This window comes from Triturus cristatus, chromosome 8, assembly GCF_964204655.1.
Source record: "Triturus cristatus chromosome 8, aTriCri1.1, whole genome shotgun sequence".
NCBI lineage: Eukaryota > Metazoa > Chordata > Amphibia > Caudata > Salamandridae > Triturus > Triturus cristatus.
In genome coordinates, this window is record NC_140591.1 from 463,192,777 (window position 1) to 463,214,920 (window position 22,144).

At 44.6% G+C, this 22,144-nt stretch overlaps 1 protein-coding gene across 5 annotated transcripts in view; it reads right to left on the reverse strand.

Moving 5' to 3' along the window:
• The window catches only part of RCBTB1 (RCC1 and BTB domain containing protein 1), a 440,760-nt gene that overhangs the window by 75,818 nt on the left and 342,798 nt on the right, over window positions 1-22,144 (reverse strand). For all 5 annotated transcript variants that reach the window (XM_085621918.1, XM_085621921.1, XM_085621919.1 and 2 more), the window contains one exon: window positions 13,532-13,662. In XM_085621918.1, coding sequence (XP_085478044.1) covers window positions 13,532-13,662 — 131 coding nt within the window. The remainder of the gene's footprint in view (window positions 1-13,531; window positions 13,663-22,144) is intronic.

Sequence of the window (22,144 nt, forward strand, 5' to 3'; positions counted from 1 at the left end):
ATCAGGACCTGTGAGTGCCAGTATCGTGGGGGTGATCTTTGACGCTTACACAACCAGGTCAACAGACGAACTGTTTTGCACCCATCAACCTGTAGTGTTTGACAGTATTCACATCTCATTAAACGATCTAGTCTGTCCTAGATGGCACCAAGTCTGTGCTTAGTGTCCAACTGCCTGCTCTGTTTGGCTGTTGCTGATACATCTAGTTACAGGTGAGCCAGCTGCCATTGACAGTCTAGCAGGTCAAGTACCAGGTGCTAGCGTGTGCCATATACCTTGGTGAGGCACTACCCCCACATAAACACTCTGAGGGCCTCCCAGTCTGCTCCTCTATCAGTCGCAATCATCCAGTTTGTCTTGAAGTAGCCAGTCAGGAGGTCATCTAGTTCCATTCTACATGCATCATACAGTAGTGCTTCAGAAGGCAATACACAAAGGGAGACACAAGGTCTCGTCCACTCCACAGAGTACTCCAGAAGTGGCCCGGTCTCCTGTAGGCATTATGAATTAGTGTGTAACATGATGTCCACACAGTTAATGTCAGTGTTGGAACTGGACCTTTTTACAGGGTTATCACCAAACGTTTTGTGTTCTTCAACATTCTTCTGACCCTCTTTTTGTTCGCTATAGGACGCTTGGCACTTTACCACTGCTAATCAGTGCTAAAGTGCATGTGCTCTCTCCTTTAAACATAGCGGTACAAAAGGGGGTGGTGATGGACGGAGCATCAGAACCAATCAAACACTCACACCCAGTCAACAGATCTGGGTTTGATCCATCACCGTTCTTTAGCCCACTCTGCCACCCCAGTTCAGACATGGCCATATGCAAATCAGTCTGACCCTGTGCCTCATGGGAACAGTCCAGCCCGAACTGCCAAGCCATGCCTTCCCTGGACCGGAAACAAGCTTCCTAGGACCGGTTTCTGGCATTTCAGCCGTCTTCAGCCAGGCTTGCTTGAATCCAGTGGCAAAGTGAGCAAGGGACTCACGTCTGAGCATACCCTGCCAACTTATGGCAAACAAAGCGGTACAAAAGGGGTCCTTTGGTTTTTGCTCTCCTTTAAACATGGCATGATTGGTTTACACCTGTTTGGCCTATTTAATTTACTTCTAAGTCCCTTATACAGTGGTATCCCATACACCCAGGGACTGTAAATTAAATGCTACTAGTAGGCCTGCAGAGCAGATTGCCCCACCCAGAGAAGTAGCCTCTCAAATATGCTGTGCCGGCTTGTGCAGTTTACTGCCACATTGACTTGGCATTTCAAACTACTTACAAAGCCCTAAACTTCCCTTTTATCACATTGCATTTATTGTGTCGCATGTTCTGGTAGTGACAAACACCCTAATTTGTTTCTCGTGCTGTGAGGCCTACTCCTTTCATTGGCTAGCATTGGGAATTCCCTTATATATGTTTGAGTGGTAATTACTGATTTGAAAGAAGTAGTGCTGCCATGTTTGGTATGTTTAGAATGGTAGTGAAAAATCATGCTTACTGGTGTAGGTGGATTCTTTATTACTATTTTAGAAATGCCACTTTTAGATAGTGAACATTTCTTTGCCCTTATAACTCTATATGTTTGCAGACTGACTCCAATCCATATCTAGGGCAGAGTGACAGCTACACTTTGTGCATATTTTCTAGACAGCCACAACACAGGGAGGGCTGGGTGCGACAGGAGAGGCATCTGCATACTGATAGTCTTCATAGGCTGGGAGAGAGGGAGGCGGGGTGCACTTACATTCATATAGGCTGTGTCCTGCCCTCACACAAAGGGCTTGTTTACCCCCTACTGTAAGTCTGGGGCGAGGGCGGAGTTGAAAGGGGGTGTTGTGCACTTCAAAGTTCTCCCAGATCAAAGACATTTTGAGTATAAGTACAGGGGCTCTGAACCCATGTTTTTAGACACTGCGTGGACTTGTAACCAGACGCTGCTGGCTTTACAGACTGCACACTGCCGGAAAGAACTGTTATGCTGCTAGGAAGAACCGCCATTGGACTGACTTGCTTGTTGTGCTGACCTGTAGTCTGCTGGGCTACAAGAAGGACTGCCACTTTGCTTCGAGGACTCTGATGTGCTGGCCTGCTGCTTGTTCCCAGCTCACGTTTTTGCTATAAGTTTTACTTCCAGTGTGTGGAGAGCTGTGCTGGAGTGCTCCTTTGTCCTATTGCCAGCGCATGGAGAGCGCTTTATACTTTCCTGCATACAACGTGTGGGGAAGAAAGTAAGCGTGTAGTGTTTGCTTTTATCTCACTAGCGCATGCTGAGCGCCTCATACTACTCCCCATGCTAAGGCGAGTGTTATTTATTTTCCCAAGATCAGTGAGTGGTTGCTGGCGTCTGGTGGTTCTCAAACAGTGCTTGGAAAGCACTGCACCTTCCTTGGTACCAACTCTGGGAGAACTGCCATAGCCACAAAAGAAGTCACCGCCTCTGGTTTCCCTGGGAAGAACCAGAATACTGTGCGCCCTGATCAGTGGGGCAACCCCTTCTGCAACATCCGGTTTTGGGCAGAGTTGAATCATGTCCCAGAACCCTAGCGGCAGTGTGAGGTCACCAGGATCAGGCAAAGGAGGGTGCCTGACCCGCGCTGCATGTGTGAGCAGCTGGCTTCGCCTTGCATAGACCAAAGAGGTCTCGAGGGGCAATTTTGATTGCATACTGCCGGTATCAACAACGCTCCCCTCCTTTCTGAGTGGAGTGGGGGGGTGGCGGCAACACCGCGGTTTCCCCCAGAGGAGCCCGGGAGTTGACCCCGACAGGGATTGTTGCGGTGTAATAGTAATCCCACTGAGTCACTACAAAACCCCTGAAAGGGGCGCAAGCACACGGGTGTTATACCGCTCGTTTGTCTCCACCTGCAGAGGGTTCATCTGCCTATTGGGGACAACGTCTGGATCCTCAGGCGAGCAAGGGTGCTCTGGGCCCTAACCCCATGTGGTGCATTTAATGTAGGATGTATCTCTCTTTGTGATTGGTTCGGTCTTGCCGTGACCAGGATTAAAGTAACCACCATAGTAGGCGTGCAGATGTTCCTGAGCCCTAAATTATATTTGGAATGCAGTCACTTCACCAGGGCTCATACAGATGATCATAACCCTGCTACCAGGGGTTAATTTGCCTACAGAGGCTTACTGTTGCTGTGTTTCACGATTATGGTGCTTATGGTAAGCTTGGATGATTTATCGGCTGCCAGCGCGCTCTTGCTGTGATTCATTCATCCCTGAATTATCCACCATTCAAAAATCTCCGGTTTTACTTCATGCAGTGGGTTAGGTACACGCCGCAGAATACGGACTATTGCTAATGGCTGTCCTCCCGCGATTTACTCTCACTCCTGACTATTCTCCCTACAATACCCATGGGACGGTTGAGTCCCCCTCGTGTCCCGCTGTCCGCACGGGCCTCCTCCCGGACTTTGGGACCTTCGGCCAACTCTGCCGGCCTCAGATGTGTTTGCTACAAATTCGCGTAATTTTACGTGCTCGCACTTACATTGTCCTGATGATGATCTTGAATCACTAAGATCGAAACGCCGTCGACTACAACTTCAAAGTTCCCTAACATTGTCTAAACCACTTGGGTTCTCTTTGACATGTTTTCAATGCGATGAAAAGTTTTTATTGTCACTAAGCACTTCACTTCACGCACCCTCACTTGTGTATGTGTGAGCACTGTATATTCTTCTTGAAATACAAAAATGACAGAAACGGAAGCTACTCCATTTTATGATGTTTAATAAAATGTGACGTCTTCCTTTACCCTTCTGTGTCCTTGCATACGTTTCTTATTTTGATCTAATTGTGTTCAATATATCACTAAATATAATTGAATTTTCCTTAAATCATTAACTGTAGCCTTGCTACTTGAGGATCTCTGACCTCACCAGACCATTGTCCTTTTGAACTATGGATGATTTATGTGTTCTCATTCATTGGCTACTGCATTTCATGCACTGATATTGATGTAGGTCGTCTTACCTTGCACTTACAGGATAACAAGTACTATTACAGGGACTGCATAATATGCACAGTTTTGATGATTATGTCATTTGTGTCTATGTGTTATGTACAGTATACTATATATTTTTATATAACTCTGTGTGGAGTCTGTTTTGTGATGTCATTATTGTGTACTGGGGGGTGTGTGTGTGTGTGTTGCGCAAACGTTTCACACATGACCTCTGGGGATAAGCCTGACAGCTCTGCACCAAGCTACCATGGGGATGAGCACAGGTTAACTTTAGTGTGCTGGTTTCTTTTATGCATTGTTCTCTACTACCTCCATCACTATCCCATTTCATGGGATCCCTATGTGCTTCACGATCCATCAAAAGATGGTTTCATTTTGGCATTCCCCCCACTACAGCGGTTTTAAATTGAAAGGCTTTCCCTCCAATTTCAAAGTTCACACCAAAGAGGAAGATCTAGCTGTACCTTCCTTTTAAAGTCGGTTCTTAATTTCTTTTATGATTTTAATCCTCATTAACCCGACAGCTGATAAATCTTGAGCATGAACAGTTACTCAGAATTTGGTATTTCTTTGCTCTCTCAATGCCTTTATTATTTTTTCTTTCAGAGAGAAGGAATACATCATTATCAGGATGTGCCTCAGCCTAATGGATTCTTTTGTTCTCCTAGTCTCTTTGTGAACTCTCTCTAGTTTCATCTTCACTGTTGGGTTGCTGTTCAAAGTTATTTGAACGATGGCCTTCACATATCCATCTATTTCCGAAATTTGCTCTCTGCAACCCTCTAGATATCTTATGTTATTTTTAGATGGCAGTTTCGTAAATCTTAGCTTTTACCTTTAAGTTGCAGTCATATTTTTCCAAGAATTGCTGTGCCATCCCTGAGCAAATTTATACAACATATAAAGTATTCTACATCTACCAGAAGACCCAGTTTAAGGGACCACAGGGCAAAGATAGCCTACTGGGCCTCAACCATGGTGGTGAGGTAATTTGCCACTGGTGTCACTGGGTCCATCAGTCTATGGTTGTGCAGACTGGGCCAAATAGAACTCTTTTTGCACTTGATGCTCAGCCTAGAGAAGACGAGCAATCACAGGCTTAGAAGGAAGGTAGGAAGGGTGGGGAATGGCGGGCAAATCAGAACTGAACAGCCAACCAACAGAAATAGCAGGAAAACTATTTTCTTTAAAATATCATACCAGCAGTACATACTACACAATCTGATAGGTACAATGGAGAGGAGCATACTACGCTGTGTTCCAACAGCAAGGCACTATGCTCCCCCATCTAAGTAATCGTTTTCTCTCCCTCTGAGTTCATGCAGAGTAGGCTTAAGTGCAGGTGGTGCAAAATGTTCTCGCTGATTTGAGGTGGAATTTGTTTCAATGTCTTTTTTTAGGTTAATTTTAAAATAGTCTCAAATGGGTGCATTGGGTTTGCTGAGCACTAGGCTATGCACTGATTTGTACCAAGTTTGTTTACGGTAGTATGGGCTGTGCAGTGCCTTCAGTTTGCATACCAGCCCTTACTGCTTGACTTTTCTTCTGCACGAGTTTGAGTGGTACGGCGGACATAGATTGCCCATTCACCCTCATGGCTTGACTCTTCTTTCGCGATGGGGCTTTGATAGAGCCTTGTTCTGGACAAGGTCTATGGAAGTCCCCAGGAGGCGATTTGGGCAGCAGCACCTGACTTTGGCAGCGAAGCCCTCCTGGTTGGCTACAGACCTGTGCACAGCAGCGGCAGTTGTGGTCTCTTGACCAAGTTTCTTGCATAAGTGACTTTGGGGGCAGTTGCGGCCTCGAGGCCAATCAGGCTTCTCTTCGTTGGCAGTGACTCAGCTTCTTCTTCTGGTTGGCAGTGCACTCCCAGTTTCTCAAACCTGACTGAGGGGCCACATGGTCAGACACACTCTAGTACAGTCTTGGTACAGTTAATTCCAGAACTATGCAGAGAGAACTTCAACGCCTTTTGCAGGAAGGGTCCTTCCTGGACTATTCTCCTAAAGTCATCTGATTTCTCTGGGGCTTCTCACTTAAGGAACACACTGGGTTTTGTCTCCTGGTAAGTCTCCCTTCCTGCAGGGCCAGGCTCAATACTGTCCCCTCTTGGAAGGCTTCTAGGTAATTTTAGCCTCTGCAGTAGGTTAGTGTTGACTTCAAGTGATGTCACTGACCTCAAGGAGACTAGCTATCAGGCAGACCAGCCTGGCTGCTAGCAGCTGTTTTGAGTAATCTCTGGATCACCCCTTTCTTGACCAAGAAAAACTTCGGACTCGAACAAAGTGGGATGGTTTGGATCCCACCTCTATAAAGATTTACCAGAGAGGGAATGAGGATCTACTGTCAAAGGCTGCAGAATCAATTTGGGTTGCTTCTCTTTCTTATGCCATCCCCAGCTTGCTATTCAGACAGCCTTTGAGTAAATTGATGTCTCTCACACCTGGTAGCAATGGATTCAGCTCCAAGCAGGAATAAAGCAAAACATGAGCACAATGAATTGCAAGTTGTCTCCACCTGGCTATTATCACCTTTCCTGAAACAGTAACCAGAATCAGAAAAAGGACTTTTGCACCTTTCAGTCCCTCCCAACATTCCTGCCAACCACCGAATGACAGAGCTCGGGAAGAAGCAATTAGAAGTCTTTTGCAAACAAGGCCTTCATGGAATTTGTAAAGGTTGCCCTGTCTCCACCCTTCTCACGTCAGTGCTTAGGTCTCCACCCTTCAGTCACAGAAATGCAGAAATACACTTCCACTTTCTGGGGAAGCCATCCTTTGCCTCTATCTTGTGCTATACTAAAACTGGAGCATCCAAAATGGATCCCACTGGTCCCAGGAATCAGGTTCACACAATATCCAGAGTCCTATCATCACATGTGCCATACATGGCTTGCACATACACACTTAACATGCAATTTTAAGAGTATCTTTATGACTGCCTATCTTTTAATATGTGGACTCTCCGCCACATGTGCAGAGACTCTGCAGTCGTAAAGACACCACTCATAAAATTCCTTTGTGAATTGCAAAAAAACGTAAACTTACACAAAAGTGTAAGTTAGCGTTTGTGAATCAGGCCCTCAATGTCAGTGCAAGATTCTGGGTTTCACGTAACAGCAGAACTTTACACAAGAAGAGCGGTCAGCAGACCACATTCTCACTGATGTAGAGAAAAGGGTCTGGTCACACTAGAGGTTCACAAAACTCTGTACACAGACACAACCCCTTTATGTGATGCACCCAGGGCATGGACAGTAGTCCACTGCCTTCTTATAAGACATGTTTGTTGCATCCATTTAGGTCATAGGAGAGGTCCTGGATCTCGCGTTGTCAGGGTGAGACCCTGGCCTCTGTGCTCACATTACATTAACATAACACAAGAGTAAAAATTAAAATGCCAGTTTCAAATGCAGTCTGGCACTCGGGACAAGGATACATGCTTGTTTACTATGCAGAAGTTGAAGTTAAAAGCATTTGTAGAGCGCACTGTGACCGGGCGGTTTCCTGGCGCTAAGGGATTACTAGAGGCGGAACAAGGGGGGTTAAGTGGAGGGGAACGCCTGGGTGAACAAGTGAGTCTTGAGCGCTTTCCGGAAATGTAGGTAGGAGGGGATTAATCGAATGGTGAGAGGGAGACTATTCCAGAAGCGAGGGGCAAGGGAGGAGAACCTAGTATCACCTGCTCGAAACTTGCGAAATCGGGGTACAGTGAGGAGAGCCTGACTGGAGGAGCGAAGATGACGGCTAGGAAGGTAGTGAGAGACCATGGAATTAGTGAAAAGGGGGGCTGTGCGAGCACGAGCCATGAAGACTATGCATCCCATTTTGAAGAGGGTACGATACAGAATAGGAAGCCAGTGAAGGGTTTTTAGAAGAAGAGAGGAATGGTGGAATTTGGGAAGCCGATGGATTAGGCGAGGCGCCTGATTTTGAATGGTCTGAAGGCGCCGCAGCTCATAGGCAGGAATGCCAACATACAGGCAATTCCCATAGTCTAACCGGGAAAGGACCATGGCTAAGATAATGATTTTAAGGGCATCAAAAGTAAAAAAAAACGGAAAATCTTACGGATGATCCGTAGGGATAAGAAGCAGGAAGACACAACGGAGCTGATCTGAGGACGCATGGAAAGGTCCTGACTGATTTTTATCCCAAGGGTTCTAACTGATGTGGAAGGAGCCGGGGGGGATCAAAGCTGGCAGGCCAAAAAGCAGATGACCAGGGGCTGGAAGAGCCGCCAGTTAAGATCAGCTCAGTTTTGTCAGGATTGAGTTTCAAATGATTTTGACTCATCCAATCAGAAATAAATGTGAGAGTGGTTTGAAATTTGGGAAGAGAATCAGTAGAAGAGGAGAGATTGAATACAAGTTAAAGGTCATCCGCGTAGTTGTAAACGGATACCTCCATTCTAAGCAAGGAGACAATGAGGGGGTAGATGTAAATGTTGAAGAGAAGGGGAGAAAGAGAGGAGCCCTGGGGGACCCCACAAGAGACTGTGCGAAACGGGGCAGAGAAACCAGAGAGCTGGACAGCCTGTGACCGGCCTTGAAGAAATGACGTGAGCCATGAGAGGGCGGTGCCCTGGATGCCCGCCGCCCTGACACGGTCCAGAAGGATGGAATGATCGACCGTGTCAAAGGCAGCGGACAAATCAAGGAGCACCAGGGCTTGGGGGCAGTTGGAGTCCATCTTACTCTTAAGCTCGTCGAGGACAGAGAGGACCACAGTTTCGGTTGAATGAGCCGGGCGGAAACCTGCTTGATGGGAGGCCAGCAACTGGTTGTCCTCGATGTAAGTTGACAGGCAGGTGGTTATATGGCTCTCTAGGATCTTGCCTAAGTAGGGGAGCAAAGAGATAGGCCTAAAATTAACAGGGAGGGTTGGATCAGAGCCAGGCTTTTTTAGAATGGGGATGACAGTGGCTGATTTGAACTGTGGAGGAACCGTTCCCAGAGAAATAGATAGGTTAAGAAAGGACAAAGGGGGGTCGGGGCAGCCAACAAATAGCTCCGTGAGGATTCGAGCTGGGGCAAAATCAGCAGGCGAGCCTGATTTGACTTTCCTGAGCAGAGCCAAGAAAGATTCTTTGGAGATAGGTGGGAAATGGGTGAGGGAAGAAAGCAAAGGATGGGGGGAGAAGGGGGGAGGGTAGGAAGACGGTGAGGGGATGTTCCGCTTAATGTTAGCAATTTTCTAGTAGTCGTTGAGAGAAAGACAGAGAGAAAGAGAAGGAGTAGGGTGGAGATTGACTCGATCTGATAGGGCTAGGTTATGAACAACTGAGAAAATTTCCTTGGGCTTGTTAGCTGCTGATAAGATCTTACCCGAGAAATATTCTGATTTCGCCAAGAGAATAGCTCTCTCATAGTTGTTGAGGAGAGACCTATATTGATCCCTCAGGGAAGGGCAATAGTTGCGTCTCCACTGACGCTCAGACTGGCGGAGAGCTAGTTTGAGGGTTTTGAGGTCACTCTAGAACCATTTATTGGCTTCGTGGAGAAGACAAGCTTTGACCGTCCTGAGCGGAGCTATCCGGTCACAAGAGGTAGAGAGCCAGGTGTTAATGGCGTCTGCTTGAAGGTCGAGGGGAAGAACAGATAAGTCCGGGGAGGTGGTCCTCAACGAAGAATGGAGGGAGTTGAAATCTACCCGGTTCCAGTTACGCGCAGAAACATTCTTAGGCAGGGAGGATTTATCAGTGACTGCTAAATCGATGGAAAAAGAGATAAGCGAGTGGTCTGACCAGGTGCAAGGGAGAATAGTGGTTGGGGAAAGGGTCCGATTTACTGACCAGATCTGGTCAAGAATATGGCCGCGGGTGTGGGTAGGGACATGAATGTGAGGGATAAAATTGAGGCAGCGAAGGGTGTCAGAGAAGTCTTTGGAAGCCAGATCTTCTTTCGGATCGCCAGGCCAATAATTGAAATCACCCAGCAGAAGAACTGACGTATTGTTGATTACAAGAGTAGCCAAGAGTTCTTGCAGAGCAGGTAGAAAGTGGGGCATTACTTGAGGAGGACGGTAGACAAGGACTATGGTGAGAGGGATGGAAATATTCACCGAGCGGGCCACAATGTAATCGATTTTAGGTATGGGAGGGAAGGGTAGGGGCTGGAACTGGAGGGTGGACCGAATTATCAATGCTACACCCCCACCGACTTTCCCATCTGGGCGGTCAGCTCGTAGAGAGTAATAAGAATCGGGTAGAGCGGATAAGACATCGGGCTGGGAATCAGCAGAGAACCAAGTTTCTGTCAGAAATAAAAAATCGGGTAACTCGGTGTTAAGAAGATTATAGAGTTCCAACTGATGCCTGCCAGCTGAACGAGTATTGAGAAGGTAGGCGGCAGCCGCCGTCGGGGAACAAGAAAGGGGGGGGGAATGTGCAAGGGAAACGGGTAGTGGTTGACTAGGCAAGAGAAAAGTGGCAATGTTGAGTGCCTGGATACGGCTGAGCGTAGAGGGAATAAGGGGCCAGGTACCATGAAGAGTGAGAAGCCGGCTGGAAGAATACCTAATGATAGGGGCAGAGTTCGTGGCCCCTGGTCCCGGCCGGTTGCGGACGGGCGCCGACGGGCTTGCCTTTGGCGCGCCTTCGGCGCGCCCGCTGCGCCGTCTGGGAGCAGTGATCATTTTATGGGAGGAGAGGAGGGTGGGAGGCAGCCGCAACTAGAGCGCTACCCCTGCCTTCTCCCAAGATGGCGGCCACCCTCGGCTCAACCCAATGGCAGGTCTCCCGAGCGAGGAGGGAATCCGGCCACGAGGGGAACTGAGGTGGGAGTAGAGCGGAATGACAAGGATGTCAGTAATGCCAGGTGCACAATGCGCAAGGTATGCGCTTTAGATTTTAAAACAGAACAGATAAGAGAGCGTGTGCAAAGTTTACAAGAAGCTGACAGTAACAACACGCAGCGCACAACACAAGATTTTTTTTTTAAAAACACAGCGTTGCACTCACACGGCCCCCGGCTTCCGCCTCAGGGGTGTTCACACAACATTCGTATTCCAACAACATCTCTTTAATATTTATTCTTTCACATCTAGATTACACCTTCTGTTTGTATTTCCTTGATGGCCAGGCTCTAGTCTTTTTTCATTTTCTCTACTGCCTGGATTAGTTCTGTTTTTCTGGCCTTGGATAGAATCCATTAGGTCCTGCTTTGTCAATTTGGCACAAGTGTCTCTGGTCTCAAGACAATCCTGTTTGAGGGGTTAGAGAATACCGGCAAATACCCTCAACTGCTGTCTGCTCTGGGGTTCATAGTGGCCAAGCACAATTTTGTTCACATGTTGGGACCGCCTGAGCCACAGTGTGGAGCAGCAGCAAATTGACATGGATTGGGGCAGGGCCACAGAGCGGCAGGTTTATGAAGGCAGAGGATGCCCCTAAGTGGGTGAAGGTACGGAGAGAATGGGGAAGCTATCGGGCCTGGGGTAAATATACCTACTGGACTGAAGATCTCGGGTGACTTACCCTTTTTCCGTGAGGGGGACTACCAGGTTGAAGGGGAAATACTAGGGAGTTTAACTGATGCATAGTTGTGGTATCCTGCGAGATACATTGTTCTGACAAGGGTTTTCGTTACATTTTTTACTACAAAATGAAATAAGATTTAAAGAAACATAAGTGTCTCTGGTCACAAACTTATTGTTGTGAACTTCCGCAAGCAAAGCCGTGTGAGGTTGCCCGCTTGTTTTATGGGGTAAATGGCCTTAATACCTCCTGCCTTTCTCTTCTTCACCCTTATCTGGCGATATCAAAGTAGTACAGTGTTTTGTTTTCATCCCATGCATTTCTGTGTTGTACAGTTTCCAAATCCTTCAGCCGCACAAGGACATCAGCCTACACACATCTAGCTTCTACTTAAGGTATAATTGGTTGCCCCATGTCATTCATACCTCCGTTGTGAGAGCAGCAGGACACGGATACAACTACCACCAGTATGTGCCAGCACGACATGTAAACTTTATATTAGTTTTGAACCACAGCTTCTCTTTTCTGGACATGGCATGCACTGTACAATTCACAAATGTATTTCTCCACACCCTTAGCTCCGACTGCTATTGCCCTATTGACTCTCCTAATCTCACACTTTCATTTTCCCCTGCTTGTTATTTAGCATTTTATTTAAAAAGTTGCATCATTCGGTAAACATGGCAGAGTCCTACCAATAACTCCTTCACTCCACAAAGTGAATAAGTCAAACAGTCCCCTTGAAGTTGGAGCTTAGGCCCAGCCACTCACTGGCTGAAACTAAGCAGCTGGAATAATGGTGGATGGGTTACGTCTACACCTTCAAGAGTATTCCTGTCTCAGCAACCTGTGCATGGTATCCAAATGTAACATATTCTACTTGCTGCTCTCTTTATGGAGCATGTGGGGAGGTCCCAGTGAATGGCTTGCGTAAAAGTATGAAAACTACAAGGATCTAAAAGATGCTAAAAAGTAAAATAGGAAAATAAGCTTTCCTGCTATACACTCTGTTGTGTAAAAATGTGGAACTGCAGTTGAGAGGCAAGCAAGTCATTTCTGTCACTGCCCGACCAAATCAAGTCCCCATGTTTGAGATGATTTTCACTCCTTGCATCAACACACTAAAATGCCCTCTTCCAAGATAAGATCTACCCTCTTCAAGACCACCTTCAAATTTGCCTCAAACATAGTAAGTAGCGCTTACTTTGTCTCCAGGACTAGCTCAATCCTTACGCCTCCCCCAGTTTTGTCACTCACAGGTAGTGTGACATGGACCATGAGCATTGTGATCTCGATCTGGACTAACGTGCAACTACTGATCACAACAGTCTTGTGCTTCACCTTACTCCCCACATATTTAGTGCAAGTTACAAATTACTGCATAGTGTCCTAGGTACTGCAGTCTGTTTGGGATGCTAATCAAATATATGCTAATGTAGACAGTACAAGAGTAGTATGTGTTTGTTTGCTTTTTAAAAACAGAGCACGTTAAGCAGAAGTAATCAGTTTCCTGTATCCACCATAAGTTGGCCCTGAATCTCAGATTGGTAACTGGATAAAGAGGTAAAACAACAAAAATCAATTAGATATTGGACTGATTATAATAGAAGCATTAGAGCACTACCAATGCCGTGATTTGGAACTGTGAAGTAACACTGGGGATTGATGCTCTGGCACAAGATAAATACAGTAAAATCAATGCAAAGATGAAAAGAATAGCAAAAACATCAAAGGAATGAACTGAGCCACTAAACAGAGAAGTTGCTTTTAGAAAAATAGCTGGTACTTCTGATTTGATTTAATATCGTGCAAAAACAAATGTAGAATGTCAGTTATTACTGAGACATACATCAGCAGGTAAGCAAATAATTTAGTACAAAAGGTCTGGAGTGCCAAAGCCAGCACTACCAGAACTACAAAATTACACAGATAACACATGACATGATTTCAAAATAAGTAGTGTGTGAACAATGATTTCTTTTTGGGATACTACGAAAGGTCGACTGGACAGTTCATAAAGCCACAATTGTGTCCAAGGCTCCATGGCATTTGGCAAAGTTAGAGAAGTTTTGGAGTTACCTCTGCATCGTATCGGACAGCAGCAGAGAGCAACGAGAAAGCATTCTCGACAGTAATTCCTCTCTTTATGATATGCTGGCACAGCTTTTTCAGTCTGTTTTCACAGTAAGAAGTAGCCAAATCTAGTAGCCCTAAAAATGAAGGTACATAACACCATAATCAACACTATGACAATGATGCATTTTGTATTTTTTAAATTTACTTCTTAATTTGCCACACATTCATTTGCCACCAATAAAGAAATAGACAGCAGTTGTTTCCTTCCATTGCGGGCAGTTTAGTAATTTTTAAATTTTCTGAGACTGGTACTAATTAGAAGGTTGTATCTATACATTTTGCATAATTACCCCAGCTCTATACATAACTGTGCTGGAAAGGATTTGTAGTGAGTTTTTGATCACACATTCAAGTCAGTGTCTATGTAGGTAAAACAGAAACAGATTCTATTTTGCTTGTTTTGGTTTTTCCATTTTTGTTATATCCTTTATTTTATCAAAGAAATATGGTAATACTTCATGACAGAAACAGAACACTCACCATTATTCTACAAACTATAAACTAAAGCATATCTGAAATTGTGATTCACAAAACAAAGTGTGCATCCAAGTTTCACTTAGGTGTTAAAAGAGTTGAAGTTTGAAATTCCAAATACTGTTTTTAGAATTAGATTTACTGATATTTCTGGCTAAAAACTCCACTTGCAACTGGGGAGAAAAAAAGTTACATGTAAGTTTAGGTTTTGGACATGCAGCTCCCAATGAGGGGAGAGTGTGTGGGTACTGGAAAGGGAATAAACATTCACAAAACCGTTAATTTGTGGGTATTCCTAAACATCTGCAATTGTTTTCAGAAACATTTTACATAACATTTTGTATATCTACACAGTTTGTGGAACTGTGTACCCAGTGCACCTATCCTCCAAACTCACAGTTTCTCCCCCTATTTAGAGATGAAGAACTATAGGTTTTCTGATGGCTGTGCATTATATTGTTCTGCCCTTGAAAAATCTGACCATAGGCCCCATCTTTTTACAAAGCCATGACGTCACAGTGATGCTCACCTTGTTCTATTCAGACCATCAATTAGGCACCATGTGCCACTTGTTGGCAGCTTTAGAGTGACTAGGGATATAAGAATAAGGTGATAATTGTAAACAGGATAGAACCAGGTAACATTCACAGGTTTTAGGCAGCTGCATTCAGTTTTCTGTAAACATCATAAAGATAAAAGAGGTCGTCAATTCATTCGGTCAAAATTTCAGTCACAGGTAGCGTATTATCTACATTTTCATAGATCAGGAATTCAAAGGGGTAAGGGGTCATAAGAGAGAGGTGTGATGGTGATTTCTAGAGTCAAAAGAGAAGGGTACGAAGTTCCTTGGTGGTATATTAACCACCCTGTATATGTACTCTAGGTATCGAGGAGGTGGGGAATTCCTCCTATCGGAACTAGGGCCCTCACACACCCCAGCAAGCTAGGTGTCATGCTTCATCATATGGGCCTGCTCCTCATCGGGCCAGCGCTGCAATGCCCGACGGGCACCCATAAAGTGGCTCTTTATCAGAGATCTTCTGTTCCTTGCCGTATAGGTGCCGTGGGTGTGAGGGACTTAAGTGAGTGTAGATGTGAAAAGTGAGTATTAAAACAGGTGAGGGAGTCCTCTATGGTAAACTTTATTCTGAGAGGGTCCTAACCTAGTTAAAAAGGAGAAGGGGGGGCTGCTGTTTTGTTATAATGTGACAAAAACGCGCTCATCCCCCAGATTGACATGTTTCTCGCCTCAGGTTGTCAAAAGTGATCAATGGCGATTCTTTAGGACCGAGTGAATGATAAAAACTATCTACAATGGGTGGCAAGGTGCAACGATACCTACCACTTACTGTTCCCACGGGACAGTTATCCGAAGGGAGGAAGCCAACCTATTTAAGGTATTTAGTTCTGCCTCATCAGTAGCATTGAAGTGTTAAGACACAGAATGTAGTGTCTCTGCTCCCGCTCGGAGCCTCGTGGCAGACCTACCCGCTCCGCTGCAACCAGTGATTTCTAGAGCTCATTCATCTAACTTTCAATTTGAAACGTAACAAATTTGACAATCTTGAACCAGATATATTTTGCAGTCAGCCAAACTGACTACCATGCCAAAGGTAATATATAGAGTTTGCTCCCGCCACTAAACATAGGGCCAGATTCACAAAGATGTTGCTGAAAATCATGAGTAAGCCAACAGTACTACAAGAGTTAGTAACACTTACACACCAGTCTTGTGAATAGGGACCTTTGTGTCTAATCTGATTTACATAAAACATCACTTCAATATATAGCCCTATACTGTTTTCTTAACGCCGATACTCATATTTTCCTGTAATTTAGAGAACAATGGTCCTTAGCATAAATTGAATTGGAAAGGAACTGTTGCAGCATAGACTACAATGAGACCTATGTGTATTCCTCCTAAGTCCAGCCGGACAAAGGAACATTTATTCTAAAGTATTAAGAGAATTAAGAAAATGAAGAGTAATTAAACAAGGGCACAATCCTGTACCAAGTTTTCAAAAGAGGAGACAAGAAAGTCAGATTAAAGTAGAAGAAAATAACAGGCAAAAGGTTTTGGAGCAAACAAGGGGGCTTACAAAACAATAATCAACTCAAGTAAGCACAACCCAGCAGAAACCACAAAACATTTTCACAGTGGATAAAATTGTGGTACTGTAATAGAAAGTCGACGACGTTTCGATCCCTAGCTCCTATTACTGTGGGATCATCATCAGGACTAAAATTTGAGAAGGAGTTGCCTGGTATAAATTGGCAATGCCTGTTAACATAAATTTAGGAAAAAAGGGGGAGAAAAAACAGACAAAACAAATTGGTTCAGCAGTTTGATTTGGCGTACATAAAACAACAATTGTGAGGTCCAAGGACGTGCCTCATGCATATGGTGAGTGTTGACGCTTTTAGAAAGGTACATGAGCGCGGGTGTGGAGAAAACATCCATTAGGTAGTGCTGAGCGCCACCGCTGAAGAAGCTGAAACTCAAGTGAGTCGTGGAGGTAGTGGTTCGCGTGTGTGGCCAGGTTGCGTTCATGTGGCTAGATGCTGATCATGCGCTGAGCATCGTAGGTGAAATCGTGCCTATGGTTTGAAGGATTTGATTAAGGCTTGGCCGAAGAAGTTATTAACTTGTAAGGTGGATTGCATACAACACGCTGTAAAATTGAACCAATTTACCTAAGAGTATCGGCGAGAGAAAAAAATAGTTTGAACTCGCAGCAGGGCTCGATTGAGCAGGGCGATCAATTGCTGTAGGCGGACGCTGTGATTGGGAAGGGAGAGGGACGTTTGAGAGATGTGACACAAGGGGAGATGCAAAGGCCGTGACTGTGAAGTCTGACGGCTTACCGTTGGAACAAGAAGGATAATGTTCCGATGGGGCGGTTAATGGGACGCGGTCATCCACGTGAGTGATTGATGATAACAATAATGGCTGCGTCTTGATTACAGTTACAGAGCTAAAGTTGGGGGGCGAAGAAAGAATATTGAGGGACGGGAGATGAGAACGTGATGTCCAGCCAGGAAATAAATTGAGACAGGCTTACCTACTAGGGTTGGCTCTGTGGGAGATAGTACGAGAACGTCCAAAGGAAACAACGAACGGCAGCTGCAATGGCTGTCCGTTAGTGGATACGAGCTGAATTGGAAAAGAGGAGCTCGTTAGAGGACGTTTAGGGATGGGATAGTAACGGGTGTGTTTGGTCATGTGAGCGCTTACCTCAACAGAGTCTCAATGGAACGTGTGTGGGCGTCCGATGTGGCCTTCGATGTGGACTGGGCTCGGAGGCATTGGTGCGGTTTAAACACCGCGAGAGAGTGAAAATAGTAGTAGGACTGCGCGAAGGACCGTGTAAGGGAGTGAAAATAGTGGTAGGACTGTGCCAGGAAGTTAAACGATGGCGGGGGACATTGTGGAGTGGGGAAAAGTGAATGTGACTGTTTAAAACAATGCGGTTATACTAGTTACAATCAACATGAGTTAATTACAAAAACAAGTGATTAAAACCAAAGTTAAATTGACAACAAGATAATTCAGTTGGGCTACCTCTGTAGCTAGGATGAAGGGTGATTGACCAAAGCGCCAAATTAGGACATCATGATCAACCATGAAAAACCTTGAATACACAAGTACAACCAGGAATTTTTTAGCAAATTTAGAAAGTATAAGATGTGTGATTGCTGGAAGGGAAAGTTCATTATTATTGGAAAGGTTCTTAAAGCAGTGTTGTCCAATCTTCTGTCCTGTTCAGGCCATTGCGAATTGAGTCATAGGTGATGATAGATTTAAGTTCTTCTCGGTTCAGTAGTTGGGCAATGTTGCCTCCACGCTGTGGTAGTTTCAGAACTTTTAAAACTGTCCAGCGAATTTCATCTTCATTGTGATTGGCCTCTGTGAAGTGCTCGACCAGAGGCGCATTTGAAGTCCTGCATCGTATTCTGCTTCTGTGTTGGCAGATTCTTGTCTTTACTTTCTGTGTGGTTTGCCCAATGTAGATTTTATGACATGGGCAATTGATGAGATAGATTACATTTGATGTATTGCAGTTAGAGAAAGAGTGGCAAAGTGAAGTAATGTTATTGAAAGTGAAACTTCTACCCTCAATGGTAAATGCACAAACATTACAACAACCGCATTTGAAATGACCAATGATGGGGGAAAGGCCTCAAACAACATCAAGAGTAGAAGCATTGACAGGAGAGGGCAAAGAAGCTCGGATAAGATGATCCTTCAAATTTTTGTTCTTTTTAAATGCGAACAAAGGTTTCTCTAGTGCTAGATTACCTACATTCAAGATCGGCCAATGATGGAGTATCATCTTCCTCAATTTGTTTGAGACTGGAGAGAATGTTGTCACACATGCTAATCTTTGTGTTTCTTTTTTGGGTTTGGGGGTCAGCAGGACTTCCCTTGGGCAATACCATGCGCGTTTTGAAGCATTTTTCACTATTTTTCTAGGGTAACCTCTAGCTTTCAATTTCGCCGAAAGATAGTTTGCCTCTCTGAAATAGTCAGTTTTGCAAGAGCAATTCCTCCTAATTCGTAAGAATTGAGAGTAGGGCAATGAGTCCCTAAGGGCCCTAGGATGATTGCTAGTGTAGTTCAACAATGTGTTACGCTCTGTAGGTTTGCGGTATAGGCGTGTAAGAAGTTCACCTGGTAAAGGAGAGGCCTGAACAGTTGTTATTCAACAAACAAATTTTACCAGCAAATAAAAGGCACTTCCATGGGTGCAATTTTTGCCCCAAATCTGGCAGTGTTGTTTATGGACCAACTAGAAATAAATGTGATTCTCACGGATTCAAACCCTTTTTTTCCTTGTATCGGCCTTTGGCGCAGATACATAGATGATATTTTCATCATTTGGAAAAAAAACACAGAAACCCTGCCCTTATTTGTACATTGGATGAACAACAACTGTTCAGGCCTCTCCTTTACCATCACGACTGACAAAAATTCAATTGCCTTCTTAGATCTCACAATTTTCCACCAGGAAGGTGAACTTCTTACACGCCTATACCGCAAACCTACAGAGCGTAACACATTGTTGAACTACACTAGCAATCATCCTAGGGCCCTTAGGGACTCATTGCCCTACTCTCAATTCTTACGAATTAGGAGGAATTGCTCTTGCAAAACTGACTATTTCAGAGAGGCAAACTATCTTTCGGCGAAATTGAAAGCTAGAGGTTACCCTAGAAAAATAGTGAAAAATGCTTCAAAACGCGCATGGTATTGCCCAAGGGAAGTCCTGCTGACCCCCAAACCCAAAAAAGAAACACAAAGATTAGCATGTGTGACAACATTCTCTCCAGTCTCAAACAAATTGAGGAAGATGATACTCCATCATTGGCCGATCTTGAATGTAGGTAATCTAGCACTAGAGAAACCTTTGTCCGCATTTAAAAAGAACAAAAATTTGAAGGATCATCTTATCCGAGCTTCTTTGCCCTCTCCTGTCAATGCTTCTACTCTTGATGTTGTTTGAGGCCTTTCCCCCATCATTGGTCATTTCAAATGCGGTTGTTGTAATGTTTGTGCATTTACCATTGAGGGTAGAAGTTTCACTTTCAATAACATTACTTCACTTTGCCACTCTTTCTCTAACTGCAATACATCAAATGTAATCTATCTCATCTATTGCCCATGTCATAAAATCTACATTGGGCAAACCACACAGAAAGTAAAGACAAGAATCTGCCAACACAGAAGCAGAATACGATGCAGGACTCCAAATGCGCCTCTGGTCGAGCACTTCACAGAGGCCAATCACAATGAAGATGAAATTCGCTGGACAGTTTTAAAAGTTCTGAAACTACCACAGCGTGGAGGCAACATTGCCCAACTACTGAACCGAGAAGAACTTAAATCTATCATCACCTATGACTCAATTCGCAATGGCCTGAACAGGACAGAAGATTGGACAACACTGCTTTAAGAACCTTTCCAATAATAATGAACTTTCCCTTCCAGCAATCACACATCTTATACTTTCTAAATTTGCTAAAAAATTCCTGGTTGTACTTGTGTATTCAAGGTTTTTCATGGTTGATCATGATGTCCTAATTTGGCGCTTTGGTCAATCGCCCTTCATCCTAGCTACAGAGGTAGCCCAACTGAATTATCTTGTTGTCAATTTAACTTTGGTTTTAATCACTTGTTTTTGTAATTAACTCATGTTGATTGTAACTAGTATAACCGCATTGTTTTAAACAGTCACATTCACTTTTCCCCACTCCACAATGTCCCCCGCCATCGTTTAACTTCCTGGCACAGTCCTACCACTATTTTCACTCCCTTACACGGTCCTTCGCGCAGTCCTACTACTATTTTCACTCTCTCGCGGTGTTTAAACCGCACCAATGCCTCCGAGCCCAGTCCACATCGAAGGCCACATCGGACGCCCACACACGTTCCATTGAGACTCTGTTGAGGTAAGCGCTCACATGACCAAACACACCCGTTACTATCCCATCCCTAAATGTCCTCTAACGAGCTCCTCTTTTCCAATTCAGCTCGTATCCACTAACGGACAGCCATTGCAGCTGCCGTTCGTTGTTTCCTTTGGACGTTCTCGTACTATCTCCCACAGAGCCAACCCTAGTAGGTAAGCCTGTCTCAATTCATTCCCTGGCTGGACATCACGTTCTCATCTCCCGTCCATCACTATTCTTTCTTCGCCCCCCAACTTTAGCTCTGTAACTGTAATCAAGACGCAGCCATTATTGTTATCGTCAATCACTCACGTGGATGACCGCGTCCCATTAACCGCCCCATCGGAACATTATCCTTCTTGTTCCAACGGTAAGCCGTCAGACTTCACAATCACGGCCTTTGCATCTCCCCTTGTGTCACATCTCTCAAACGTCCCTCTCCCTTCCCAATCACAGCGTCCGCCTACAGCAATTGATCGCCCTGCTCAATCGAGCCCTGCTGCGAGTTCAAACTATTTTTTTCTCTCGCCGATACTCTTAGGTAAATTGGTTCAATTTTACTGCGTGTTGTATGCAATCCACCTTACAAGTTAATAACTTCTTCGGCCAAGCCTTAATCAACTCCTTCAAACCATAGGCACGATTTCACCTACGATGCTCAGCGCATGATCAGCATCTAGCCACATGAACGCAACCTGGTCACGCACGCGAACCACTACCTCCACGACTCACTTGAGTTTCAGCTTCTTCAGCGGCGGCGCTCAGCACTACCTAATGGATGTTTTCTCCACACCCGCGCTCATGTACCTTTCTAAAAGCGTCAACACTCACCATATGCATGAGGCACGTCCTTGGACCTCACAATTGTTGTTTTATGTACGCCAAATCAAACTGCTGAACCAATTTGTTTTGTCTGTTTTTTCTCCCCCTTTTTTCCTAAATTTATGTTAACAGGCATTGCCAATTTATACCAGGCAACTCCTTCTCAAATTTTAGTCCTGATGATGATCCCACAGTAATAGGAGCTAGGGATCGAAACGTCGTCGACTTTCTATTACAGTACCACAATTTTATCCACTGTGAAAATGTTTTGTGGTTTCTGCTGGGTTGTGCTTACTTGAGTTGATTATTGTTTTGTAAGCCCCCTTGTTTGCTCCAAAACCTTTTGCCTGTTATTTTCTTCTACTTTAATCTGACTTTCTTGTCTCCTCTTTTGAAAACTTGGTACAGGATTGTGCCCCTTGTTTAATTACTCTTCATTTTCTTAATTCTATTAATACTTTAGAATAAATGTTCCTTTGTCCGGCTGGACTTAGGAGGAATACACATAGGTCTCATTGTAGTCTATGCTGCAACAGTTCCTTTCCAATTCAATTTATGCTAAGGACCATTGTTCTCTAAATGACATGATATACCCGTGGTCCTAAGCTACCTTTATCGGGTCCCCCTTGTTAACTATATCGACTCATATTTTCCTAGCACTTTAAACGATTTTGTAGCCAATGTAGCTCTATCAAACTTACTATTGCTGGAGTGAATTTCATTTTATAAATAAAAACACATTTAACCAAAAAATGCAAAGGTTTGTGTAAAATAACACCCGTATAATCAATGCACATTTTTTAGTGGGTA